The sequence below is a fragment of the Pseudorca crassidens genome, chromosome 5 (genome assembly GCF_039906515.1).
Source record: "Pseudorca crassidens isolate mPseCra1 chromosome 5, mPseCra1.hap1, whole genome shotgun sequence".
Taxonomy (NCBI): domain Eukaryota; kingdom Metazoa; phylum Chordata; class Mammalia; order Artiodactyla; family Delphinidae; genus Pseudorca; species Pseudorca crassidens.
The window spans coordinates 138,789,467-138,815,705 of NC_090300.1; the positions used below are offsets into that span (position 1 = coordinate 138,789,467).

At 46.6% G+C, this 26,239-nt stretch overlaps 1 protein-coding gene and 1 long non-coding RNA gene across 4 annotated transcripts in view; one reads left to right on the plus strand and one right to left on the minus strand.

Moving 5' to 3' along the window:
• Positions 1 to 8,082: 8,082 nt before the first annotated feature.
• The window catches only part of RCAN1 (regulator of calcineurin 1), a 95,501-nt gene continuing 77,344 nt past the window's right edge, over positions 8,083 to 26,239 (minus strand). The window contains exons 1-4 of one of the 2 annotated variants that reach the window (XM_067739427.1): positions 16,792 to 17,058; positions 13,856 to 14,029; positions 12,047 to 12,206; positions 8,083 to 9,852 (exon numbers count right to left, since the gene is read on the minus strand). In XM_067739427.1, coding sequence (XP_067595528.1) covers positions 9,680 to 9,852; positions 12,047 to 12,206; positions 13,856 to 14,029; positions 16,792 to 16,878 — 594 coding nt within the window. In that variant the 5' untranslated portion in view covers positions 16,879 to 17,058 and the 3' untranslated portion in view covers positions 8,083 to 9,679. Of the gene's footprint in view, positions 9,853 to 12,046; positions 12,207 to 13,855; positions 14,030 to 16,791; positions 17,059 to 26,239 lie in introns of those variants that run through there. The other variant, XM_067739426.1, reaches the window with a different exon arrangement.
• Positions 17,185 to 24,947, plus strand: LOC137225422 (uncharacterized). Of its 2 annotated transcripts, none has more exons than XR_010943832.1 (3): positions 17,185 to 17,908; positions 20,268 to 20,482; positions 24,448 to 24,947. It is a non-coding gene; the product is annotated as an uncharacterized lncRNA (long non-coding RNA). The 2 variants fall into 2 exon arrangements; XR_010943835.1 differs by having other exon boundaries at positions 17,185 to 17,411; positions 20,225 to 20,482.

The following is a 26,239-nucleotide window of genomic DNA, read 5'->3' on the forward strand; positions in this document are numbered from 1 at the left end:
AGACCAGGGATGGCCTCCTGCTGAGCCCCCTTGCCTGTCCAGGTCACCTGTCTGCCTCACCTCCCGTCCTGCAGAATGTCAGCCTCCACCCCAGAACTTCCGCTCCCCGCTCGCTGCTGCACGTCTCTCCTCCGTACTCCCTGAGTGTGTACAGCTCAATACGGGCAGCAGGGAGCGCTGCCGGCCTTGGCTGGCGGGCGGTCCCAGAAGGCGGGAGGTCCCAGAAGGCGGGAGCTCAGCCGCATCCCAAGGCCATGCGCCTCTTCCTGGATTCCCGGCTCTCTCCCAGGAGAAGGCGGGCTGTGCCTATGCCTGAGGTCTCCTCCCTCTCAGCCTGCGTCTCTGCAGGGGAGTTAGCCCTGCCGCAGGGGAGTGGCAGTGCAAGGGTAGGGGGCTTCCATGGCCAGGTCCCTGCTGGCGGATGAGCACGCCTCCGCCTCTGCCCGTGGTCTGGCGGTGGCGGCGAGGATGGAGAGTGAAGCGGATGGTCCCTGATTGAAGAGGGGCTTGCGCTGCCTCCTTCTCCTGTCCCTTTTGTGTGTCTGGAGGCCCCCTCCCAGCCACACTGCAGTGTTCTTATCATCGGCGGTAGGTTCTTCTCATTGGGGCCGTCTCAGGCACTCTTTCTAGTCCCTTCTTCCTGAGCACAGCTCCACTGGGTGAGCTCCAGGTCACAATTTTCTGGGTCCTTCACGACAGGCCGAGCGGCTTGTCTTTTTGGTGGTAGAAGAGGATCCCCGGCCCCTGGCCGCCAGCTTCCACAGGCCTGCAGGTAAGGCCCTGAGATCTGCGGGCCAGCAACGCGCCGCTGCACGCAGGCCTTGCCTGGCGCCATGACCATCCTGTATTCTACCCCACCTTCCCCTTCCCTTTCCCTCCTCCAGGTCTCCATCAGCTTCTGCAGTTGGAAGAGGCTGTGAGTGGGGCTCAGGCTCACTTGGGCGAACAAAGCACGCCCCTCAGGGTGACCTTGCCACGTGGCCTGAGTCTAGGACCCTCGGGATCGGGGGGCGGGGGGCAGCCCATCACCATATATGGCCTTGTACAGCTCCTGTTCTTGGCCGCCCAAACCCTTACTTTGGAGGCCTTGAGATCTTTGCTGCAGTCACCCAAGACTGGGCATTAGGACCGGGAATGTCCCCATTAACGTCCCCTTTAGCCTGAGCCCTTAAGGACATCTGTCGGTCAGCGCCTTCCTGCGACCACCATCCGTGGAGTGTGCCAAGAGTGTATCCCAGTCAAGATCCAAACACCTTGCTTCCTGGGGAGGAAACTTCATTTCCAGAAAGTACTCTGAATTTTTGGTAATTCGTGATTTCCATTGCTGGCTCGGGGGCCCACCTGCTGCCTAGCCCATGTGGCACAACCAGGCGGGGGCCAGTATGGGTCATCTCCTGCCCTGGGTGTCCGGCAACATTGGTCTAGGGCGTAACTTTCTTCCGGACAGTAAATCCAGTAGTTGCTGGTATTTGGGGCCCAAGGCAAAGGCCTGAGAATCACCACCCACACTCCTTTCAGTCCTGTCCTGGGAACTTCATGGTAATTAGTATCTTTGGCAAACTTGAATACAGGGGAGTGTGTTTAGCATGTTGGTGTAACTAGCCAGTGCTGAGCCAGGGAGAGAGTGTAGACAGGGAGGTCGGAGAGAAAGGACAAAGGCCTGGAGGAAGAGGGCCTCAAAGCCCAGTAAGGATTTTAAATTCTAAGTCGGGGAGCGGGGGTATATATTAGCTTCCTACTCCTGCTATAACCAATTACCACACACACTGTACCTTAATGTAGCATTTACTCTCCTTAAGTTCTGCGGGCTGAGATCAAAAAATCAGTTTCAGGGCTTCCCTGGTGGCGCAGTGGTTGAGAGTCCGCCTGCCGATGCAGGGGACATGGGTTCGTGCCCCCGTCCGGGAAGATCCCACATGCCACGGAGCGGCTGGGCCCGTGAGCCATGGCCGCTGAGCCTGCGCGTCCGGAGCCTGTGCTCCGCGAGGGGAGACGCCACAACAGTGAGAGGCCCGTGTACTGCAAAAAAACAAAAACAAAACAAAACAAACAAACAAAATCAGTTTCATTGGGCTGAAGTCAAGGTGTGGGCAGAGCCACGTGCACCCGGAGGCTCTGGGGGAGAATCCTTTTTCTTGCCTATTCCAGCTTCAAGAGCTGTATTTCTTGCATCCCTTGGTTCATGGTCTCTTCCTCCATTTTCAAAGCCAACAGTGTAGCATCTTCAAATCTCTTCTCTGTCATCACATCTGTCTCTGCTTCTCTCTTATCAGGACTCTTGTGATTACACGTGGGGCCCACCAGGATAATCTCCCCATCTCTAAATCTTTATCTTAATCACACTTGCAAAGTTCCCGTTGCCCTGTAAGGTCACATCCACAGGTCCCAGGGATTAGAACCTGGATATCTTTGGGGTCCACCATCCAGCCCATCACACAGAAAGTCCTGGTGCGGGGGGCGGGGGTGGCAGTGAGCAAGGGTGTGGCGGGATCTGATGTACCGTAACAAGGGTCCCTCTGGTTCTGTGGACAAGTGACTGGAAGAGGCGGGGGCAGAGCAGGTGACCACACAGGAAGCTCTGCAGTGCCCCAGGGCAGAGACCTCGGAGGGCCAGGTGACCTGAAGGAGGGAGATTCTGAATGTATTTTGAAGACAGAGGGGAGAACATTTGCTAATGCGTTGGAGAGGAGAGTGAGACAAAGGGTTTCTCAGCTGAGCTGGGTGAATGGTGTTGCTACTGATGGGAACATGGGAGGACGGACAGGCCTAAGGGTCCTGCGTGGAAATTAAGATAAAAAAGAAATTTTGGACTTGGGCACATTTTATCTAAATGAAAAGCAAAATAAAAACAAACAAAAAACCAAACATCCCAAGCACAGGGTAAAATGAAATTTGCTCAGAAACTCGCCTCCTGGGATTGGCCGGCAGTTCAGTGGAAGTCAATGTAGGGGACTCTTTCTATGAACACAGGGAGCCCGGGGTTGTGCCTCCTGAGCCCCCCACCATGGACGGCCTGGTCCTTGATTGACGGGGGCTGCCTCTGGTCCTTGCTCAGGCCTGCAAGACCCAGGCCAAGAAGAGGATCCTTAGTGGGAGATGCCAGTGACTCCAGCCATGCCAAGTTTGGCTTCACACTTGGTCCTGAAACCCTCACAAGGATGAGTCAACCTCTTCCAAGGTCAGCTCTCTCCTTTTATAGCCCCGCCTTCTGTTTCTCCCACCCCAACCCGAACCTCCCAGCTCTGAGCACAGATTCTTCACTCTGTCTCTTTTCTTAGACATTGGAAACTGGACTACCCACCAGGAAGACCTTGACCTTTCAGAGAGGGGAGCCCCAGACACCAGGATCCAAGGAGATCTTGCTGACCTCATCTGGAGGCTAATGAAGCCCAGTCTTAGAAGTACAGTATCCTGGTTCAACACTTTGGAAGGGGAAACTCTTCCCATTGTTTTCCTGATGAGCCTCCAGGGGTAGAAAGAGGAAAAAAGAAAAGAAAAACATCGGTGCAGAGGATAACCTCTCAATAGGTTATGACAGTAGACTCGGTCAGAGATACTGAGTAACTTCAGGGAGAAGAGTGACACCCGTTTTGGTGAAGCCCCAAGCACTGTGAGGGTTAAATCCATCAAGAATCTGGAACAGAGCAGCTCTCAACAAAACAGGAAGACAAATCATTTATGAAATTCAGCAGAGAAAACTTGAAGTAACTGATTTGAAGTGGAAGCAGCTCGGGGGCTGAACACTGCACAGTTAGGTTTAGGGAAACAGTAGATTGGCAGCCAGATACCAAATGAAAACAGGTCACATCTTCTTGTGGTTTTTCTTTTTTTTTGCGGTACGCGGGCCTCTCACTGCTACGGCCTCTCCCGTTGTGGAGCACAGGCTCCGGACGCGCAGGCTCAGCGGCCATGGCTCACGGGCCCAGCCGCTCCGCGGCCTGTGGGATCCTCCCGGACCAGGGATTGAACCCGTGTCCCCTGCATTGGCAGGCGGATTCTTAACCACTGTGCCCCCAGCAAAGTCCCATGGATGAATATATTCTTGAAGTAGTAATTGGTTGGTTCTGAACATATGAAAAATTAGTCATATATTAAACTTTAGGGAAAGAACTATGACCCAGGTTACTTTTTAACGTTAACAGATTGTCATGGACATATCAAGGTCTTCTAGAAGAGATTAATCAGAATGCTCACACTCTAATCTGGGAAGCTGCTTTGCCTCGCCGTATAATACTGTGTTCTAAGAATGTTATGAAAGCATTATACACTTGAAAAATGTTTTTACAAGGATAGGGTGAGGATTAAGACCTTCCCCCAACTTTTGTCCATTGTCTAAGATTTAAATATTTTCCTTTATCCTGATTTTAAAAATAAATCAACTTTATTGAGGCATACTTTACATAAAACAAAATGCACACATTTTAAGTATGCGGATTGATCCGTTTTGGACAAATGTATAAACTTGTTTTACTACTACTGTGGTGTTGTTACTGCTGTCATTACTGTGTTCCTCCATCAAGATATAGAACATTTCCATCATTCTGAAAAATTCCATGATGCTCCTTTCTAGTCACTCATCCTCTAGCCAATCAATCTGTTCTGAAAAGAAAATTTAAAAGCAAAGTTTCTTCTTTTCTCATCTATTGCTTTACTCCAACACAATTATGTCTCCTTTTCTTTCTCTTTCATTCTTTTTTTTTTTTCTTATTTTTTTTGCGGTACACGGGCCTCTCACTGTTGTGGCCTCTCCTGTTGCGGATCACAGGCTCCGGACGCGCAGGTTCAGCGGCCATGGCTCACGGGCCCAGCCGCTCCGCGGCATGTGGGATCCTCCTGGACCGGGGCACGAAGCCATGTCCCCTGCATCGGCAGGCGGACTCTCAACCACTGTGCCACCAGGGAAGCCCTTCTTTCATTCTTGTTGCTCTAGCAGCCTGGCATTTTGTTGAATTAAAGCACTGAGCTGATTATTGGCTCTACTGACTAAGGAGAGAGAAACATGCCTTATTATTTTTCTATTTTTTCTCAGTGACGTTTTCACTCTTCATCCTCTGAAATCTGCATCCATCCATCCATCCCCCCCACCCACCTATCCATCCATCCATCCATCTATCCATCCATCCACCCATTTGCCTACACATCCATCCATCTATCCATCCATCCATCCATTTGTCCATCCATTCATCACCCACCTATTCATCCATCCTTCCATCCATCCATCCATTCATCCATTCCACTCATCTACCAATTCACCCACCCACCTGTCCATCCATCCAACTTTTTTTGAATGTCTGCTCTGAGCCAAAGGCCACCGGGAATCCCATCTCCACTTGATTTATGTTCTAACAGCGAAGACAGACAATTTAACAATTATGCTAAAAAGGCAATACATACTACAACAGGGAATTATGGGACACAATGGGTGACATAGCAGGAGTAGCTGGGAGGGATTCTCAGGGGAAGTGACATTAATGGTGGAGACGTAGGACAAATATCAATGAGTCGGCTAATTATTTCAGGAACATTTATTAAGCACTGCAGGCTGGGCACAGTGGTAGCTGCTAGTTATTCAGACAGAGGTGAGTAGGGCAGACATGGGACGTTTCTCATGGTATACACATCATCGTGGAGTTAGCCCAGGCGGGGCTGGGGCAGTGGGATGTTTTAGGGAACATCTCAGTGGAGCACAGGGAAGACAGAACAGAGTGAGTTAGAAACACTGCAAATTCCACATGACCAGAATATGAATGTCAGCCAGGAGGGGCGTTCTTGATAGCCTTGCAAGATACAGCTGTGAGCAGGGGCTACTGTAAGCTGTGAGCGGCTTGGCTGTCAGTCGCTGTAAAGAATGGTCATCGGATCCCTAATCAGAATCTTGAAAGAAGGAGAAACGGTGCATGTAGGGACCGCATCTCAGTCACTTCCAAATAATCTTCTCTGGCTTTCATAAACGTAGTCATGATTAAAATGACCTTTCACGAACAGCGGGAGGGAGTGCTGAAGAAAGTGAGATATGTGAGAATAAAATCCATCTACCTGATTGCCGTGTAACTTTTGGTGAGCCACGAGAGTGAGAATTTCAGATGTGAATTAAAGATTGCCAAGCGTGGCGGCATATACTTGAAAAAAAGTTCCCTACAGGTCCTACCTTAGAATCAAAAGACACGAGAATTGGAGAAGAAAAAAATGTATTTCTTATTATACCCTAACTTCTTCTCAGATAATTTTAAGGTAAATTCTTTATGTAATTTCCATCTGAATTGTTGACCTTTAGATGAACTTTACCTGATAGGCACTTAATGCAAATATTCCACAGGATTCTTTAAATGCTGTAAAATATGACGTACCCCAACTGCCGATGCACTTTTGGTCATAACATGCCTGTATAGTATATTTAATCCTTTGCAATGAACATTTGAGAAAATCTATTTAGTTGGTAGTGAGTTCTGTACAATTTCACCTAAAATTAAAGCTCTCCAAAAACCCACATCTCCTGCGGGCACTAATTCTCACAAGATTCTGGACATGAAAAATCCTAAATGCTTGCTGACTGCATGCAAGTCAATGTTTATAGCCCGAGTATTAATAGCCGCACGAAATGTATACTTCTCTCATCATTTACCTCCCATTGCTTGGATGTAGCATACATTGAGGGGCTGATTTTCTTTTCTCCGATGGGTGGCTCCAAGCTACTTATCATCAGATGAGAAATATAGTCTATGAAAATCTCTTTAAGGAACACAACCAATCAATGGCAAAGGATGCGTCCCGTGTGATTCTGCCTGTCTGTGTCTGTCGTTTTGCATTTTACTGAGCCCTCTCGCTAGCAGGGCTAGCGAGATGCTTGAGTCCTGGGCACTCAAGCATGCGTGATTTGGGGCCCTTCATAATCATCGGCCAGGTAACCAGACTGTGAGCATGATTGGCTTTGGAATTTCAGGTGAGGCTGTACCTGCCACAGAACCACTCATCAGACATCGTCCATCAGGAGTGAGGCTGTTTGTCGACTTGTGATTTCTACTCTAGGGTCTGACGGCTTCCCGGGCAGTGGGACCAGCCACCTGTATTTCCCCAGTGGTGTAAGGGGAACTGTTGGAAATCTGCATTAACTGACAACACAATTCGACTTTATTCCAGGGTTATTAATGGTATGTTTTGTTTTGCCACATCGCGTGGCTTGTGGGATCTCAGTTGCCCCACCAGGGATTGAACCTGGGCCCCGGCAGTGAAAGCCCGGAATCCTAACCACTAGGCCGCCAGGGAACTCCCTCCTGGGTTATTTATGAAACAGGATCCTGGACCAGCACACTTCCCAATTCAGTTCTGCTCTGCAGGGGCTCCTAGTTATTCAACACGATGACAAATAACAGCCCCACCCCCGTGGTTAATTAGTGAATCTCCTCAACAATCAGATTGTTGGAAATGTGGTGGAAATGTGGATTTTCCAACATGTTTAAACCTCAAACGTATATGAATTAAAAATATGCAAATGCTGTTGGGGAATGACAGAATGAGGCTGCTTGTACAAGGAAAACAGAGGAGCAAGTGAATTTTCATGGAAAAATGCCTGATGCCTGTCTCGATGAAGATTAACACCATTTGCTCTAGTTCAGCAAATAAACATGGGGTTGTTTAGGCCTTTGGGGGCTGACCAGGAGTTCACCACCATTTGTAATAAGAGTTCCAGGTGAGATTCAAAGAGGAGGCTTACAGACAGATTTTCTGAACATAACTGGCCTTTGTAACTTAGAATCTTCCATGGGCATCTTTTCTAACAGGAAAGAAAACTCCTTAAATGAACAATCAGAGAGATTGTCGTTGAGTGGGTCTGCTGGCGAAAAGGGTTTTCATCAGAGTATCCTCTCCCTGGACAAAGGAAAGACTCAGACTTCTGATTTCAGTTTTCTCCATTTTCCCCTTTCCTAGGTGATGCAGCATTAGTGTGGTTGACCCTCTGTGAATCACAGCAAGGATCTGGGAGTTTCCAGACTCAAACTGATGAAGGGATGCGTCCTTCTGAGACTGCAGAATTCAAAGGGTGCACAGGTTGACAATTAGAAATAAAATGACAAACCAGGTAACTTTTCCGTAAAGAGCATATTGTGTTGATTTATTATAGAATGCAGTTAAAAAAAATATCTTGAGGTTAGCCTCTCCAGTTTAAAAGCACTTAACTAGGGACACTTGAACAGCTATGCAATGGTCTCTCCCTCATCTGCCCCGACCCCCCACCAAGTACTGTAAACAGGGTTTTGAGAACATTCAGTCAATGTCTTGATAGGAACAGCCACATACCTTTGCTTCTTAAAGAAAACCATCTTCCACATTCCCAAAGCATGCATTGTTACTTGGCATTAGGTATTTCAAAAGGACAAACCTTGTTATGGTATTGTAAGGCCAAAATAGAATACCTATTGACCAGACACACACATGACAACTAGAAAAAAATTACAAACATTTAACCTAGTGTGACAATTCCGTCAGGAATGAATGGGGAAAGGCACTGCATCCTTCTCATACCACCACGCATCTACTGTCCGCTTCACATGCTTTGAATTCAGGTCCTGTCAAATAGCTGAAAGGCATTTTCTATAACATACGATTCACAGGGAGGTTAATACATCTTACACTAGTCTTCCACGGCCGTATTTCTCACCCAAGGGCACAACAGGTATGAATATATGCTATCAGCTTTATTTACAAGTTTATCTTGATGTTTCAGTGGGGTTAAAAAAAAAATCAATGATCTCAACTGAAAGTTCCCCCCAAAAAGGGTTTTGGCTGTGATTCATGTATATAAACTACCACGTAAAAGAAATAAATGAAACCCATTTATTGTCTGACCTAAAACATCTACACTAAAATTTCTCACCCACTAAAAGTTGGCAGTGAAACTGCTCTTTTCTGAGTTTTATAAGCAAAACGCTACGTAGGAATTTCAGATCGACTTCTTTTGCAAAAGCATAAGCTCTAGGTCGCATCAAATAGGATGCTGAGTGGGTGTATTACCAGTAGAATCCCCCTGTGTGTGCTGTTGCAAAGACAGTCATTGAATCTGGAAAGGTGACAGATTTTGCAAATGCTTTCCTATCTTCCCCAAAGATGTAAAACAACAATGGCATAACGCTATATACGACCAAAGGTTAGTTCTGAAAATCAGTAATACACATGCACAAACATTAGAACGTGAGGGGGAAAAATGAGACATTACAATTTCCACATTGCGTTGCTGTCTTCACAACCTTTCTGCACCAGACACCTTATGGCTTCACGTGGTGCCTTTTCCTACTGGGAGAGAGAGTCTACCTTGTAGGCTGGTTAAAAACAGAAGGCTCTCCCTGGACCCACTGATCAATCTACCCCTGGCAAAAACAGAACCTACCAGAAAAGAACAAGTACAAAACACTATCGTTATTGGTTTTCTCGAGACGTTCCCAGAAGTCCTTGTGCGATCACCCCAAACGCAGTGATTGGCTCAGGACATTCCCAGGAGCCATGAACATTGACTGATGCGCAGCGTTAGAACCAGAAGACAAAGCCTCGATTCTCTTCTGAGCAACATGGAATTTCTGCCACAGCGATCACAGGCTGCCGTCTCCAAAGTTGTGACTGGGCCGCTTCCACAGTAAAAGATTCCTTCTCGTGAGTATGATTCAGAACACTTCGTCTGGGTGCCAGTTCAGCTTAAGTGGACGGGCGAGTACTCCGGCCTCCTGGTCTGGATAATTTTGGGTTTGGGTCTCTTCATTCTTTCCACCTCGTCTTCTTCCTCGTTCTCCTGGTCGCTCTCACACACGTGGACCACCACACTGGGAGTGGTGTCGGTCGCTGCGTGCAATTCATACTTTTCCCCTAGGGAAAGAAAATAATTGCAGGGTAACTCAGGCAAGGGCCCGAGGGTCAAAGAGTAAAAGAGCAAACGGATGCGGACATAGGGGTCAGCTCGGCCAGGCTTCCGTGGGCATCCGATGGGGACTGAGGGCCACAGGCAGCCACACTCTGGATTGGTGTTTCTTTGGTGCCTCATTCTATATCTCACCACCGTAAATGACTCAGCTTTCAATCAAACACTCTGAGTCCAGGCACATGGAAGGTGTGGAAGGAGCGTATTTTTTAATTACACTTAGCATGTTCACCAGGCCCTCTGAGCTACCCAGAGGACTTCCCCAGTGTGGCGCAAGGAGCACCCGTTCAGGAAAAGACGGTGCATGAATAAAGGCGTTAGGAAAGGACCTCTCGAGCCCACGATAGGGACAGGAAGCGCGGGTGTGCAGCACACAGGTGTGCTGGTTGAAACAGGTGCTCTGGAAACATTTTTGACCACACCATATCCTTTTTCACACAACTATCAACCCCTTGAACCAGGAGTGTCCTGCTGTTCTCCGTCAGCCTGAATTTTATCAGGTTCAGTCAAGACGCTTTTCCTCATAAAAAAGGTGTTGCCTCTTCCCCACCCCGCTCGTGAGACTGGGATGCTATTGTAACTGCGGCTGGAAGAGCCTCAGCGTTCTCGGGGTAGGGGGGAACTAAGGTGGAGGGCCAGGGAGATCGCTCAACATGCGGGTCACGATCCCCTTTACAAACCCCTGTCTACCCGCTGAGGAGTCGCAATCCAGAAAGCACGGGGACAGGATCATATTTGCAAAACCTTTGCAATCTTTCAACTGTTGAAAGAAAGACTATTCAAGGTCACAAGCCCTAAGTAAACGAAGGGCAAATTGATCTTATGGCTATTTTCCAGAAGGGCTTCTCAAACAAGCCGTCTGTAAAGAATGGTAGGTTCTAGAGTGTGAAGAAGGCTCGCTAGCATCACTTCCTGTCTCTGGAGCAGTTTGACGCCTCTCCCCAGGTGGACGTCCCCTTCCTCCCTTCTCTAACATCCCAGGAGGTTTCAGCCCTCTGCTACCTAATACACCTTGACCTGGAGCTGCCAGGAGGAGCGCTGGCCACTTCCGTCTTGACCTTCATGCCACGATGAGCAGTAAGTAATGTGATTCTTGCTTTCTACCACAGGGGGATTTTCCGTCAGAGCGATGTTTACAGAGATGTCATCTTTTCCATGTGAAACGGCTAATGGTCCAAGGAAATAAAACCGTCCCCTCAGAGGAACACCAGATTGCTGGTCAAGGAGAAAGCTGATGGCCTCAGCATTTACTGCATTTGCTCCACGAATAAGGCAGAAGGGGGGCTCAAACCTCTTTACCCCCAAGAACCCCGATTGCACCTGCCAGCTCACCCAAACCCTATCAGGTAGGACAGGGACCTCCAACATTGTACTGTTTCCAGAAAACATGTTTTGAGCGCTGCCCATAAGCTAGGCACTATATGAAGTGCTTTTCACACGATGATCTCGTTTACTACTCCACCCAGTAATACCCATTTTCTGGATGAGAAGCCTGAGGCCAGAGTACCTTTCTTCCTAAATGCTCACACCTTTGTTCTTTCTGAGGACTGGAACCTCTTCTTTCCCTGGCAAGCTCACTAGGGGAGCACCCCTCCCTATTGGGCTTCGTGACTGGGGCTCTTTCTCCACTATGATCTATGGGTCCCTGTTCCCTCACACATTCAAAAGGTCAGGGGAGAAGCAGATCAATAGATGAAATTACCTTGCCTAAAAATGAAATGTCTAAAAGTGGGGAAAGCCTGTTTTCCCTTTCCAAAATCCAATCACTCATCCCCACCTGGAGCAACAGGACGTGAGGCCGGGTCTTGAGTCCCTCACACCGGCTGTGCTCAGTGGGTGAGGGGATGGATTCACGTGATGCGGCCCAGAGGGGTCATGGTACTTGGTCCCCTGGACCAGCGTGCATGCTTTCCTAATGGATGAAGTAAGAGGCAGGCGTGCACGCTCCCACCCCGGGGCATGGGTTACTTCGATTCAGAAGAGAGCAAATAGAGACAAGTCACAACACACACTGGCACTGATCACGTGAGAAGTGGAAAGAGCAATGGGGTCGTGGCCACTCCTGCTGCAGGCGTGTCTCTGCCTTGACCACAATCTCTCCACGTCTCCTTGCCCCCTCTCCACCCGAGGGGCACTGCTTACCTGGCCCCAGCTTGGAGATAGCATATAAAAGGTCATAATTTATGACGGGAGTAGCGTCTTCCACTTGTTTCCAACCGACCGGCGGCGAGGCAGGAGGAGAGATCAGAAACTGCTTGTCTGGGTTTGGTGGAGCCAGGTGTGAACTTCCTATGTGTAAAGTCTGAGGAGAGAGATAAATGCAGGTGGGTGTTCCTCGGGGGAAGAACTGAAGCAGCAATCGCACTTAATGGCAGCCTACGGAAGACAGGTGTGAAGGACAAACCCATGTCCAGACAGCTGAACAGGTGCAGCCCAAGGGTGAATCGCAATACGGTTTCTAAGGGCGGGGAAGGGAACTTGGATTATGGTGCAAACATGATTAGAGGCCCCTCTCAGGACAGGGACTCACAGGCACTGGGACTGCAATTAATTATGCTTGAATTAGACCGATAGAAAATATACAGAGATAATTTTAGTAAACATGGGAAAAGTAAAGCACTGTCCCTGAGGTCAAGAGGGATCTCAGCATCAATTGCTTCCAGCTCCTCATATTACGGTGGCATCACATCATATCACAGAAGCTCCAAAGGCTAAGCGACATCTCTAAGATGACCCAGGACTCCTGCCCACCACGCTCTCAGGCTTCCCTCCCTCTGGGTCTCTGAATCAGATGCCCAAAGTGAGGAAGGAAAAATACATCTACCTTCCAGGATACATATTTAAAACAATAATGATAAGGAACAATGACCAAGATCCTAGTTTGGGCTTAAAAATTATACCAGTGATTAGAGGGCTGTTTGGAGACATCTTACATCAAAATGTTACCAGTTGGGATTTTCTTTGTTCTTTAGTATCCTCCCCCCCCCCCCAGAAAAATCACAATGAACATGCATTTACTTTAACAAACCAGAAAAAGTCGTGGAGAGACCAAGTAATTACTTATACGGAACCCCACCAAACATAGAAGGGAATTTGCCCCTAAGGATCCAAGGTTGAAGCCTGCGCCTCGCACTTACCACCAGGGGGCAGGGCATCCCGGCTCTCATTTACCCTGGAAGGGCAAGTTCACCTTCGCGCAAGGTCAGGAAGCCCCTCTACAGGATCTGCTCCCGTACTGGCAAGGGGAACTCAGGGCCCCAATGGGGGTCTCTTTCACCAGGGAGAAGCGTCCGAAGAGCCCCTGCCCCGCCCCCTGCCAAGCTGTTAGACTCCGGTAACATCATCAAATGGAACTTTGTGAGCTACCTAGAAGGCAGTTGCTGGGGGAGGCAGGAAGGGTGATGCAGGAGAAACAGCAAACCCGCCGCACAGCTCCCGGGAATGCCCTGGGGCCGGGACCCCCGCTTACCAGAAGTATTTCTTAGCATTTGCTACCTGCCTGGTGAACCCATTTTTTTCCTTGCAGGCCGGGTCTGGCAGCCCCGTGCTGATGCGCGGGGCCGGCTTGCAGATACCAGCTCTCCAGGAGTGAGCGGGCTGCGGGGACCCAGCGCAGAGCCGAACCGCTCTGGCCCGGGGGGGTGGGGGGGTGGGGGGGTGGTCAAGGGTAGCCACGCCCACGACCCTGCGGTCCTCCACCTTCCTGAGTCAGGAAAGGCTCTCTTTCTCCTCTCATCACTCAACTCAAGAAGGTCATCTCTGAGGGCACTTTCAAATACACCCCGATGTCTTCTTAAAATAGGGGACATGAAAAATTTCGAGTATGAATCTTGTCCTTCTCAAGATGATTTCTTGGAGTTTTAAATCAACCTATGCGTAATGGATGTCTAAGCTCCTTTTAAGGGTGGGAGGGAGGAGGGAGAAGGATGGGTATCAATGAACTCGATTCACCTGAGCAAAATATAATTTCATTTCCTTTCCAAGAAATTCCGTCTTATGTAGCTGGAGTCTGGCATCTGCTGCAGATAATGGGTTGCTGAAGTTTATTCTGACTCGTTTGAAGCTCTTAAAATACTGAAAGGTGATATCTTTGTCATATGTCCTAAAGAGGGATTCAAATTTGGCCTGAAAAGTAAAAATAAAAGGAGTTGAAATTTACCTGCATATGACCTTTGACTGGATGACTTCATTACATTTCTTATGGAGGAACCAAATTATTAATCATGTCAAGAACTTCCAACTTTTTTCTTAGAGAAGAAAGAGAACCCACCTTTCTCCTCTGGGGAGATTCTGCCCTTTTAATTTAATATACGTGATTTTATACAAAAGTAAGAATGTACGATTTACTAAATTCATTTAATCAGCTGAACAATTACCAATACTTCAACACTTCTTACAGTCACGGAAACATTCTTTTTAAAAGTAGAAGGAACATTTTCATTTGGTCATTTGTCACCCTTCTGGCCTGCCAGACCCTATTGTCCTGTGACCTCCCCCAATCTAGTGAGCTCCAATCCCACCACACAGCTCAGGGCATTGGTTTGTCCATCAGATATTGCTTTTGGACTTAAAAGCACTGGAGATAATTTCAAAAAAAAAAACAAAACACATTATTATTGAATTGGTAACTAATGAAGTTAATGAAAAGGCTTGCATTTCTTAATGTAAAGGAAGCAGTTTTTAAAAAATTCCCATTATTATTTTCCCATTCAATCTGTTACGTTTTAACTCTCTAAAATAGTAGTGGTTTCAAAAATTAACATTCTGCCAATGAACCCATTTCTGCACTCTGGCTTTAATATATGTACAGATGTAGCTCTAGTGTTGAAAGAGCTAGTGAACACTATGAAACAGCATGAGCTCTTAGAATTGAAATGCCCAAGTTCAAGGACTAAAAGCCTAGATTCACGAGAGCGTTCATCAGCTCCTGGGAATAGCTCTAGGGAGCGACCCCCGGCGGGGTCCTGGGTGCGGGTGCCCTTGGGGGGACCTGGGAGGCCACTGAAACCTTTCTGACCAGAGAGGGAGGTGATGGACAGTCTTGAAACTTCCAGGAAGATTATGCAGGGACTTTTAGTCACCGAACTTTCTGAATCTTTTTTCAGACTAAACTGTGAGGATGGTGAGAGGCAGATGGGGGTGGGATGGCAGACGGTGAGAGCCCAGATGGGGCAGCATGCCCTCCACCCAGGTGACTGGTGAGAAGGGGAGGCCCTGGAGCCCACAAGTACCCTGGAGACCTATGCAGAGCACGGTGCTTCTGCAGAGGGGAGAGAGGATTCCCAACAAGAAGGGAGAACATCTTCGAGGATATTCATGGCTAGAAAGCGGGGGAGGGGAAGGGCCCTCCTGTCGGTCAGTGCCTGGTCCCCAGGGCAGGGCTGTAGGCAGGTCCTGCATTCCCTGCTGGCTGGTGTCTCCACCAGGCAGGTGGCTCAGGGGGAGTGGGAACAGCTCACAACCGTTCTCTCTTCGAATTCGCCGGCTTCTCTTTAGTTGATGGAAATGTCTGTGACTTTCCCACGAGGGGTATTGCAGAGGCAAAGAATGAGAAAGAATGCACAGCAGATGTTTCAGCTGCGATTTCATCTGGCTGCACGTGGCTTGTTCTCCACCCCTCCCGAGCACGGGGCAAGTCTGGGGCGTAAGGGTGTCTGCGCAGATCTGGAATTTCACAGGACCTCATCCATAGGCACTGTGACCAACTGCTTAGTTTTAAAGTTATCATTCATAATTTAAGAGAGATGACTTTGCTGAATATTTTTAGAATACAAGTCAGGGCTTAGGACCAGAACCCAAGAGAACCCACACTATCTTGTTAATTTCATATTGCTATTATGTTATTAGTATTCTCTTATAAAATAATCTTATTTGTTCCAATACCTATATACCTAGTAATTATATAGGTATAATTAGGTATAATTACAATAACCAATACCTAGTAATTATAGTTATTGGATGGCATCTCTACTTAATTAAGTAAATCAGTGATTTCACTCATATAAGGCTAACATTAAATACATAGACTTTGTAGTACTTTTACACGTAGAACATGCTCTAATATCTAGTTCAAAAACTAGTCCCAGCTTGCAAGCATTGTACACAGTTATGGAGTTAAATTTGATTAGAAAAAAAAAGAGAAACCTTCTGATGTCTCAGTAGGGCTTTGGGTATAAAGGTATAACGTGATCACCGCCCCCCAAACAGAACATACAGAAGTCATTCATATATAATATTGTTAGAGATCAATTAGATAGCTTCGTAGCTACTGATGAAAATCTTACATTTTAATCAAATGAAGAAGAAAAGCATAGTAATTAAAATTACTAATTATATTAATAACCATCAATGAGAGCTGCTTCCCAGGAGGTATACTCATCCCACACTTAAGTTATGTATCCAGTTTTATTTGCTATGGCTGCATTTTCTCCAGCTAGAGAAATCTGGAAACTTGAAGACAGGCCCTTGTAATTCCTGCAAACATTCAAATATCTTTCCAGTATTGATTTCCTGAGATAAAAATCAATGTATCCTGAACTCTAAATGTCAAAGTGAAACATTCTGTTCACTGTCAGAAAAGTCCTCCCTCCAAAAGTTTACTTATTGATACAACCCACACAGAATGAAAAAACACCACGCCAAACCCTCCCTTACTAACTGGTCAAGGGACACAGATGCTTTTAAATATTGAGAGCTTTAAAAATTCCTTCACAGTTAATTCCTCAGGCAACATCTTTTGATTTTAAGGCTCAAAGCATTCTGGATGTATTTCAAAACCCCCAAACCCACAAGACAGCCACATACCCCACCAAGTATTTCAGCTAATAGTCCCAATTAACATAATCGTTTGAAAACTCTCAAAAATCACATTATATCAGAAGCCTTACCCTGGTTTCACTTTCGCTGAAGATCTCACTGTTTGCCACACAGGCAATCAGGGAGCTAAAACTGTAGTTAAAGTTTCTAAAGTGCATCTTGCTTCCTTACAGAGAAAGCTGCAATTCCCGCGGTCAAGCCCCAAGTAAGGTTCCTTTACCAGAGACTGTAGGTTCTTTCTCGAGCCCTCACTTATAAAGCGCCGAGGTCCAGCCCCCACCGGGAAAAAAAGCACCGCTTCCAGAGCATCCTGTTTGGACACCAAATTCCTGAGTCAAGTCCTGCTTGCTCGCAGGCAGGCAGAGACAGAGTGTAAGTTTCTACTGGAAAGAGGTGACGTCAACACCTTAGTCATTTTCCCTATGCTAATTAACTTTGCTTGGGGAGGATGGAAAAAACTGCCGAGGTTTGCTGTGCAGCTGCTTTATCTACCCCTCTTGCAGCATAGTTTCCACTGGTAGTAATTCCATTCAGCCACTCAGTCACCAGGCTCCTCGGCTGAATGGGACGACCCTTCTTAAGATGGAAAATGTGACAGAGGAACAGGAGGAAGGTCTATAGCAGTAAACAGTAATTAGCCTCCAGGGAACTCTCAAGGCTTGGAGAAACCTGGAAACCGAAGTCTTGGCAAGTTGTTTGATCCCTGTAATTTCCTGAACACTGAAATCAAAGTTTCAGATGCTGGGGTATTAGAGAAAACATTTTGAAATCAGTCTTGGTCAATGAACCCTGCTTTTAAAGAAAAAGTGGACTTCATTTTGAAATACGGTCTTTTTTTTTTTCTAATTAAACTTTATTGGAGGAATGTCCTAATTCCCACTTGTATTTCACAGTGAGAATGGGAGAAGAGATCCTAGGATTTTCATTGGAAAACTTTATTATTGTAATTTGAGAACTAGGAATATGCAGCACGTTGATCATTTTCTAATAGCTGCTAAATTCGGGAAAAGATACAAAAATATTTTAGAGAATCTAGCCTCTGAAGCTGAGAAAAGAAACATTCAGAGGTTGTCTGCTTAGAGACTCATAGACGGAAGGTTTTTGTTTTTGCTTTAATTAGGAAAGGAAGAAGAAATAGAAAGAATGTACACTACAATTGAAAAGTTAGTTCAGTTGGCCTTTTTTCAGGTAAGATGTCTGGTCTTGGAGAAGCACACTGGGTGTCAGGATGCCAGTTCTTTGAAAAGGCTGCAACTCTTTTTTTGCAACTTTTTACTTTATTACTTTTTAAATTGAAGTATAGTTGATTTACAACGTTGTGTTAGTTTCAGGTGTACAGCAAAGTGATTTAGTTATACATATCTATATCTATTCTTTTTCAGATTCTTTTCCCTTATTGGTTATTACAAGATATTGAGTGTAGTTCCCTGTGCTAAACAGTAGGTCCTTGTTGGTTCTCTCTCTTATATATAGTCGTATGTATTTGTTAATCCCATTAAAAGGCTGCAAGTCTTTGAACTTCCAAGTACTTTGCTAGTTTAGGTCCCTATGGCAGTGTGAGTCCTAGGTCCTTCCTACTCAGTATCACCTGAATGCAGTCTCATTATTTATAAAAACATTCTCTAGTCTAGAGGCGGACACCTCTTAAGCTTCCAAAAGTTAAGTGGAATCCTGCTATTCACATTTAAAAATTAACTACAAAGAAGCATTAAAGTCAGCCAATAATAAAAAGAATATATGCAATGGGAAAGAACAAACCAGAGCGTTTATCCCTCCATAAAAGGAAATGCGAAGTCTTCTTGCATGAGTGAGCACTGCTTAATCTCCGTGGATGGTGCCCTGCTGCCAGCTGTAGGGTTATGCAAGAGACCAGTTATGGTGTTTGCTTTGCCAAATTACCCGTAACTGCCAACCCACGAGATCTAAGTGCATGTGTTCTAGAAGAGTTTCGAACGCTGTGAGATAGTATGGCATGCATCAAACGCCAAGAGGAAGTGGTCCATTGGGTGGTGCTTGGTTCCGGGAACTGTGCCCTGGGATTGGCTGCATTTCGGTGCACAGCCTGCAGCGTACCCTGGAGGCACATGCAGGCTTTGGTGGTGGCCTGGGGGTGGCAGTGGGGGTATGGGAGGCCAAGGGGAAAGGCACGGGAGGTAGAAGGCACAGAAGTGCATTCCACTCCTCCGGAGCGGCTGTCCCTCCTTTTCTCTTTCTCCTGGAGCCCACCTTGGCGAATAAGGGTTAAAAGGAGATCAGAGGAGGAAGAGGAGGTTAATTTCACCATCTCCTCATCCTATTAAAACTCATGACATGAAGCTCCAACTCAGTCGTGTGGGCAAATCTGGAACATTTCTGTTCATCTGAGACAACAGCACTGAACTCACCCAAATTTACAATTGTGGTTTCATTAATACGGATGGGATAAAAAAAAAAAAAGGAATAGTGAGGTATTTGAAGATGGTTCAACTATCTTTGCTCCTAGAAATAAATGATAAATGATAGATCTTTCATTAGGCTGTCCAGAAAGCCTCCCAAAACATGCAATTCTGTACGTGCCTTTGAATCGATGGTAAGCTCTATCTGAATCATATTTAGGGAACTTGAGTGCTTCCATTTCTAGATCAGAGAAAGGGGCTCAAAGTTGTGGCCGACTGTAGGGAGGCTGGATTGGAGGCTGGCAAAAACCACCGGGTCACAAAGTGTACCTGAGAGAGATGGCACCTAGGGTCCAATAACACAGGCTACCCGCAGCGTGAGAGGTACGGAGCATGGACCCTTCGTGGTGCTCCAAAGCCCCGGCTGGCCAAGGGGACAGACACCTGTCCCTGAACCCAGAGGGCCTTCCTTTTATTGGCTCACCTGACAGTTCTTGCTAGGAATGTCCACTCTTCAACTGCACGTCTATTAGACATGAACTTGCACTTCTAAACGTCCTATGGTATTTGTCTATCCCTTGTGGTTTGAAAGGCAAATACTTTTTTGATTCTTGTTTGCAAGTTGGATGTGAGTGATTTGAAGAAAGCAGGGCCCACAGCAACGTCTCATTAGAACTCTTGAAAAGCATACTAAAAATTGCACTTAAAATAGTAAAACAGGGGGCTTCCCTGGTGGCGCGGTGGTTGGGAGTCCGCCTGCCGATGCGGGGGACGCGGGTTCGTGCCCCGGTCCGGGAAGATCCCACATGCCGCGGAGCAGCTGGGCCCGTGAGCCATGGCCGCTGAGCCTGCGCGTCCGGAGCCTGTGCTCCACAACGGGAGAGGCCACAACAGTGAGAGGCCCGCGTACCGCAAAAAAAAAAAAAAAAAAAAAAAAAAAAAGTAAAACAGAAACCAGAAGTTAGAGAAGAAATGAAATGCTTGAGTCCGCTGAAAGCTTTAGATGTTTTGCATTTCTTCCATTCGCGCCACTAAAAATCTTAAATGAATCTCTTCAACCTGCATTTGCTTCCTGTGGTTCCAAGCAGTGAGAGCATATTTTCATTAAGAAGTTTCTATTCTCAGTGAGGAACAATTGAGGTTTATGTCGAAATCCATCATTCCCATCACAGCACTCTTAAAGCATAGGGAGGATGACCTCAGCACGCCCATTATAAACTCCAAGGAGTTTACAGCTACGCCAAGAACGTGCCACCAGTGAAGCCTTCTACAGAATGACCACAGAGAGAAACCGAGTTCTGACTTTGCTGTGCAAATCAAAGCTGAGCGAAGAAGAAATCTGCAGGTCTCCTGGGAGGGAAAATGGCACAACCGACTGAGATCAAAGGTATCAGAGAGTTTATCTTGAGTGCCAATTAAGCTTGTGTTTTAACGGAGCTTTTAGCTTCTGAGATAATGGGATAGCTTTACTGTTATTTAATATTCGTAACCCTTCCCTTTATAAGGTGGAGCACTGTTCCCCCAACCTAAGTTACTGTACACAGGGGCCTCTGAGTCATCTTTATCACTTCCCAGTCTAAAAGGTGTTATTAATTGAGGGGACACTTCTTGTTCTCACTTGGAAACCAGGTTAATATCAACTTCCCAGCTGCAGTGAAGATTGAACAATCTGACATAGGCAGAGTGCCCAGTATAGTGCTTGAAACACAATCAGTGGTTGATGCATGTTAGTTGTGTTTCTAGTTCCCATTTCGTCGGTAAGGATACTGAGGTTCAGAGGGCCTCGCTGTGTTGAGGAGTCAGGACTCACCCCGATCCTTTGACTGCAGATTCCATGGAACTATGCTTGCCTCGCAGCAGTGCCCTTTGGTACTTCCCCATCTCCATTCTCTCAGTCCCTCTGGCATCCTGGATGGCTTCCTCTCCTACGTGCCCCACTGGTCAATAGAGGGGTCTCTAGGTTCTCTGTAGCATCCTCCACCTGGCACTCCTGCACACCATTTCAGGCAGCTGTGGCCAATTTCTTACTGCTCCAAAATAGTGCGTAATTCCCACAACATAAAACTTCCCGAAGCTGAGCTTGATCACGTTCCTCTCCTACTGTAAAGATTTCAGTGACTTCCCATCGCTCTGTAGGTTAAAGGGGAAGATTTTCACTTGGTATTCATCCATGTGTCGATCCATGCATCTATCTACCCATTTGTTCTTTCACCCAAGCACAGTTCCAGGTGTTGGGGGTTCAGAGATGAAGACAGACAAAACCCTCTGCCCTCATGGAGCTTACATTCTAGTTGGGAAAAAGGAAAAAGAAATGAGATAAGTGGGTAAAATATATAGTGTGTTTAGATAGTGGTAAGTGCTGGGAATAAGGCAGAGATGAGGGATAGGAAAAGCTGGGAAAAGGAGAAAGAGAGAAAGAAAGACAGAGAGAGAGAGAGAGAGAAAGAAAAAGGAAGGAAGGAAGGAAGACTAGCCAGGGAAGGCGTCCCTGAGAAGATGACAGGTGGGTACATCAAGACCCGAAGGAAGTGGCGGAGTGAACCGTGAGATGCTCGGAACAGCATCTCAGGCCAGGGATCAGAAGGCACAAAGGCCCCTGGCATGTTCAGGACCAGCAGGAGGCTCAGAATGGCTGTAGAGGAAGGACGTGGAGAAAGTGGTTGGCAGCAGGGCCACGCGAGACCTTGAGCCATTGGAAGGTCTCTGGTTTGCATGCTGGTATCAGAGGGTTTTGAGCAGAGGAGAGGCATGAACTAACTTCCATGCAACAGAACCACTCCAGTATCTGGGTTCAGAAAAGAGGGAAGGGACAGGCTGGGGGCATGGCACCCCTGAGGCACGAGACCTTCTCTGACTACGGAGCCCATGACTCCTCTAGGCAGCCCTCAGCTCTGCCTGCTTTCCTCAGTTGTCAGCCAGCTCCTCCCTAGTCTCTGCCCGCCAAACTTCTATTCATCCTTCAAAGCCCATCACCAAACATCCGTTCTCCAGGAGGCACCCCTCCGAACTTTATGTTCTCTCCCTCCTTTAACCCCTGTGACCTCCCCCCACCCCCCACCCCCCCAGCTCTCAGTGCAGTCTGCCTGGCATCCTAGTTATATTCTTGCCTTGCAATCTCCCTACTACAGTGAGAGCTGCTTGAGGGTACCACTGCCACTCCCTGGAGATGCGGATAAATGCTTGTGCAGTTCAGGGACTACACCAGGGAGGGTCCATCTGAGACGGGCCAAGAGCCAGCATCCACCAGCCATCAAAGGGTCAAGGCCATCTGTGTTCCTAACTGGAGGGTTTCCAGTGCCTCTGGTTTGAACAAAGACCTCCTTTTCATTGCAGGGGGTGGTAAAGGTACAAGTTTGCTCAGCGGGTGCTGGTCCCATTCCAGGGTGTACTTCCTCTGTCCTTGCTGCATGGTGGCTCGCAGGATGTCCAGGCATGGACTGCACCACCAGCTCCAGACTCTGAGGCCTCACCCCCCCAGACCCTCCCAGAGGCCTTGTGACTCTCCTTAGGGGTCTACGGCCGGGGTCTCGACAGCCCTTTGTCGTTTGGGCAGAACGTGTTTAATTTAATATATGTTCGCTTGTCTTTTTTAAATGCCTATTTTTTAGGGTGTGTTTTATAAGGTGCACAGTAGGGAGTAGAATTTGTATAGAAGTTACAAATAAAATGCTTTTATTGGCAGATGTACCAAAAATCTTTCATCCATGAGGTTCATGATCAAAAATGTTTGAAGGCCTATTGTCTCCGCAGTAGGGTGATTAAATTCCCAACTTTCTGCTTTTTTGTGACGATCATGTGTAAGAAAGAGAACAGGAAGATATTCTTCTTTCTGATTTCTAAAGGCGTTTCCATTTTTGTTCTCTCTGGAGGGTAATCAGGGAATGGGCTGGGGAGCGGGGCAGAGCCAGATGTGGGCTCGGGAATTTACTGCTCATAGAATTGCTTTATTACTGGTAAGATCTGCTCGGCCACAGGGAGGGGCCTTGTAGGAAAGAAAATGTAAAACAAAGCGGATAACCTTTTTTTGTGGGACTTGGAAGGTTCTAACCAGAACTCCTTAGACAAGAGAGTGCCCTTGTCTCCCACGACAGAAGGTGATGCCTATGAATTCTAAATCTGAGCTGAGAAAACCATCTTTAATGAAAATCACCTTTATGTTTAATAACCATTAATCTTCTGAATCTGCAGGATAACACAAAAGAAGTGATATTAATACTACACTTCAGCCTGGGTCATTTTTGATACTTTGGGGAAAAAAAATGGAAAAGCCTGAAATATCATTTGATACTTTACACAGAATAGTACAAGATAGTATACAAATAATTTCTATTTCTGAGATAATGTGGAACTTCCTATTACTTAATTTTTTTTTAAGTGGCTTATTGGGCTTCCCTGGTGGCACAGTGGTTGAGAGTCCGCCTGCTGATGCAGGGGACACGGGTTCGTGCCCCGGTCCGGGAAGATCCCACGTGCCATGGAGTGGCTGGGCCCATGAGCCGTGACCGCTGAGCCTGTGCGTCCGGAGCCTGTGCTCTGCAACGGGAGAGGCCACAACAGTGAGAGGCCCGCGTACCGCTAAAAAAAAAAAAAAAAAAGTGGTTTATTGACACCAGTGCCACAAATGATGGAAGCAGTGGTGAAAATGCTAAACTAAACGCATTTTAGTAGAATGGCAATCATGCTCTGTTAAAGCTTGTGGTGGAAATGAAGGAAAACTGCAATCACCCTCAAAAAAAAAAAAAAAAGAAAGAAAGAAATGACATAAAGTAAAATAAAACAACCAACTGATTGGGGAAAAGTAGGGAGGAAAGCATGTTCAAATCGATATCTTAAAAGAGAGTTCACAGTTCATCCAAGATTTCATCTTGTTTGTTAAATTCCGTGTGCACTTGAAATCCCATTAACTCTTTTTTTTAAAAATTTATTTTTATTTATTTATTTTTTAACTTTTTTTATTTTATTTTTTTTACATCTTTATTGGAGTATAATTGCTTTACAATGGTGTGTTAGTTTCTGCTTTATAACAAAGTGAATCTGTTCTACAAATACATATGTTCCCATATCTCTTCCCTCTTGCATCTCCCTCCCTCCCACCCTCCCCATCCCAGCCCTTTCCTTATTACCTCAATCTTTCCCTAGTACATGAAGGTTAACCACCCCCTCTGTCACTTCTTGGAAATGCACTATTTGCAATGCTTAAGATGGAGAAATAGCCACAGGGAAATCAAAACTATACTTAATGACTTGAAGACCAGCAGCCCGGATTAAGGGAGGTAACATTTATTTAAAGTCAGCTGGGGCCAAAGCCCCCCTAATAATCCATCCTCAATTGTTCTCTTTATTCCTTTCCAGACCCACTTTGCTTTAATGATTGATTTTCACTTCTGCTTTGAAGCTGTTCTGAAGCCAGGGCACAATCCTGCAGTGACAAAAACGTGGACAAGAACACTGGTGCAGGGGCTTGGCTTCCCTGGTGGCGCAATGGTTAAGAATCCGCCTGCCAATGCAGGGGACACGGGTTTGAGCCCTGATCCGGGAAGATCCCACATGCCGCGGAGCAACTGAGCCCGCGTGCCACAACTACTGAGCCTGCGAGCCACAACTACTGAAGCCCGCGTGCCACAGCTGCTGAAGCCCATGCGCCTAGAGCTTGTGCTCCGCAACAAGAGAAGCCCCTGCAATGAGAGGCCCACTCACACCAACAAAGAGTAGCCCCCGGTCGCCACAACTAGAGAAAGCCCGCATGCGGCCACGAAGACCCAACGCAATCAAAAATAAATAAGTAAAAATAAATAAATTTATTAAAAAAAGAAAAAGAAAATAAAACACAGTAATGCTAAAGAAACAGAATGTTGGGGGAGACTATGGTCTAATAAAACTCAACTTTAAATAAAAAAAAAGAACACTTGTGCAGGGGTGGGCTGGTGACAGGCTGCTCTTGTGTTCCTCAATCACCAGGACCTGGTTATCTTCCATTCCAGCTACAAACAGCTTTCACAACCCCAGACCGATTCATTCCCACCCAGTAAATCCCTTTACATTCAAAGGATGAGTTCGACACTGTTGTGTGAACGCTGACGGAAAAGTCCTGTTCCTCTCATTCTATGTTCCATACTCATCTCAGAAGAACTGACACAACTAAAACCCTGGGGGGCACATGTGCTGCCTTGAGGCAGGCCCGGATCCTGTTCTGGTTCTGGTAGGTTCTCCCAGGGAACCTGGCACAGCACTGGGGGCACGCAGACACCCCCTCAATACCAGGTGAGTGACTGGCCAGACCAGAGTCGAAGGTCAAAAAAGAGGAAGGGGAAAAGAATGAGGTCAAACCGAACTCTGTAAATCTTTAGCACCAGGTGTGAAACCCAGTTTTCAATAACTTGGCTACGAAGAGTTTGTATCCACACCCAGTTTTCAATCTCATGATCTCAGCTCAGAAATCGTTTTGCCAAGTTTGGGAGAAGAGAAAAGTATTAGGTGTTCTTACCTACTCTTTCCATTACCACCCCCAGGCCCCATTTCCTTGTCTGTTGTTGGGAAGTTACCGACAGCACCACTGCATATGCTGTCTTCTCACACTGACATTGCCTTCATTGAGGATTATTTAAAAGTCTGATAAGTCGGCTGAGGAACTATCTCCTGTCACCTCCATGCGGGTAACACAGTGATTCAAAACATACTTAACAAACAATAAACTCTAAACACAGGACAAACAAGGTATCACCACAACTTGGATATCATGCTTTTCACCATGAAAAGCAAGAACAATCATGCCAACTTTGTTCATTAGGAAAATTGGGGTGTTTATGGCAAGTGACTTAAAATTTGCACACCCATCTTTGCACCAGAGCATCTGAGAAGTGAGAGCTGCCTCCTTTCCATCAAGTCTAGAATGGCCAGGTTAGTTTACTGGTTGTGAACTGGCAGCCCCCCTCCCCCCAAATAAAAATATTAGTTTTCAACATTTAAACATTGGGAGGTTTCACATAGAAATAGAATTTCTGGTTTCTTTGGGATTAAAAAAAAAAAAAAGGCAATAAGGGGCCCAGTGGTCTGTTGGGCAACGGCTGAACCCTTGGCTAAGCCCCTGCTTTTCGAATACCAGGGGCCCTGTCGCTCCCGACCCCAAAAGCATCTGAGCTTTTGG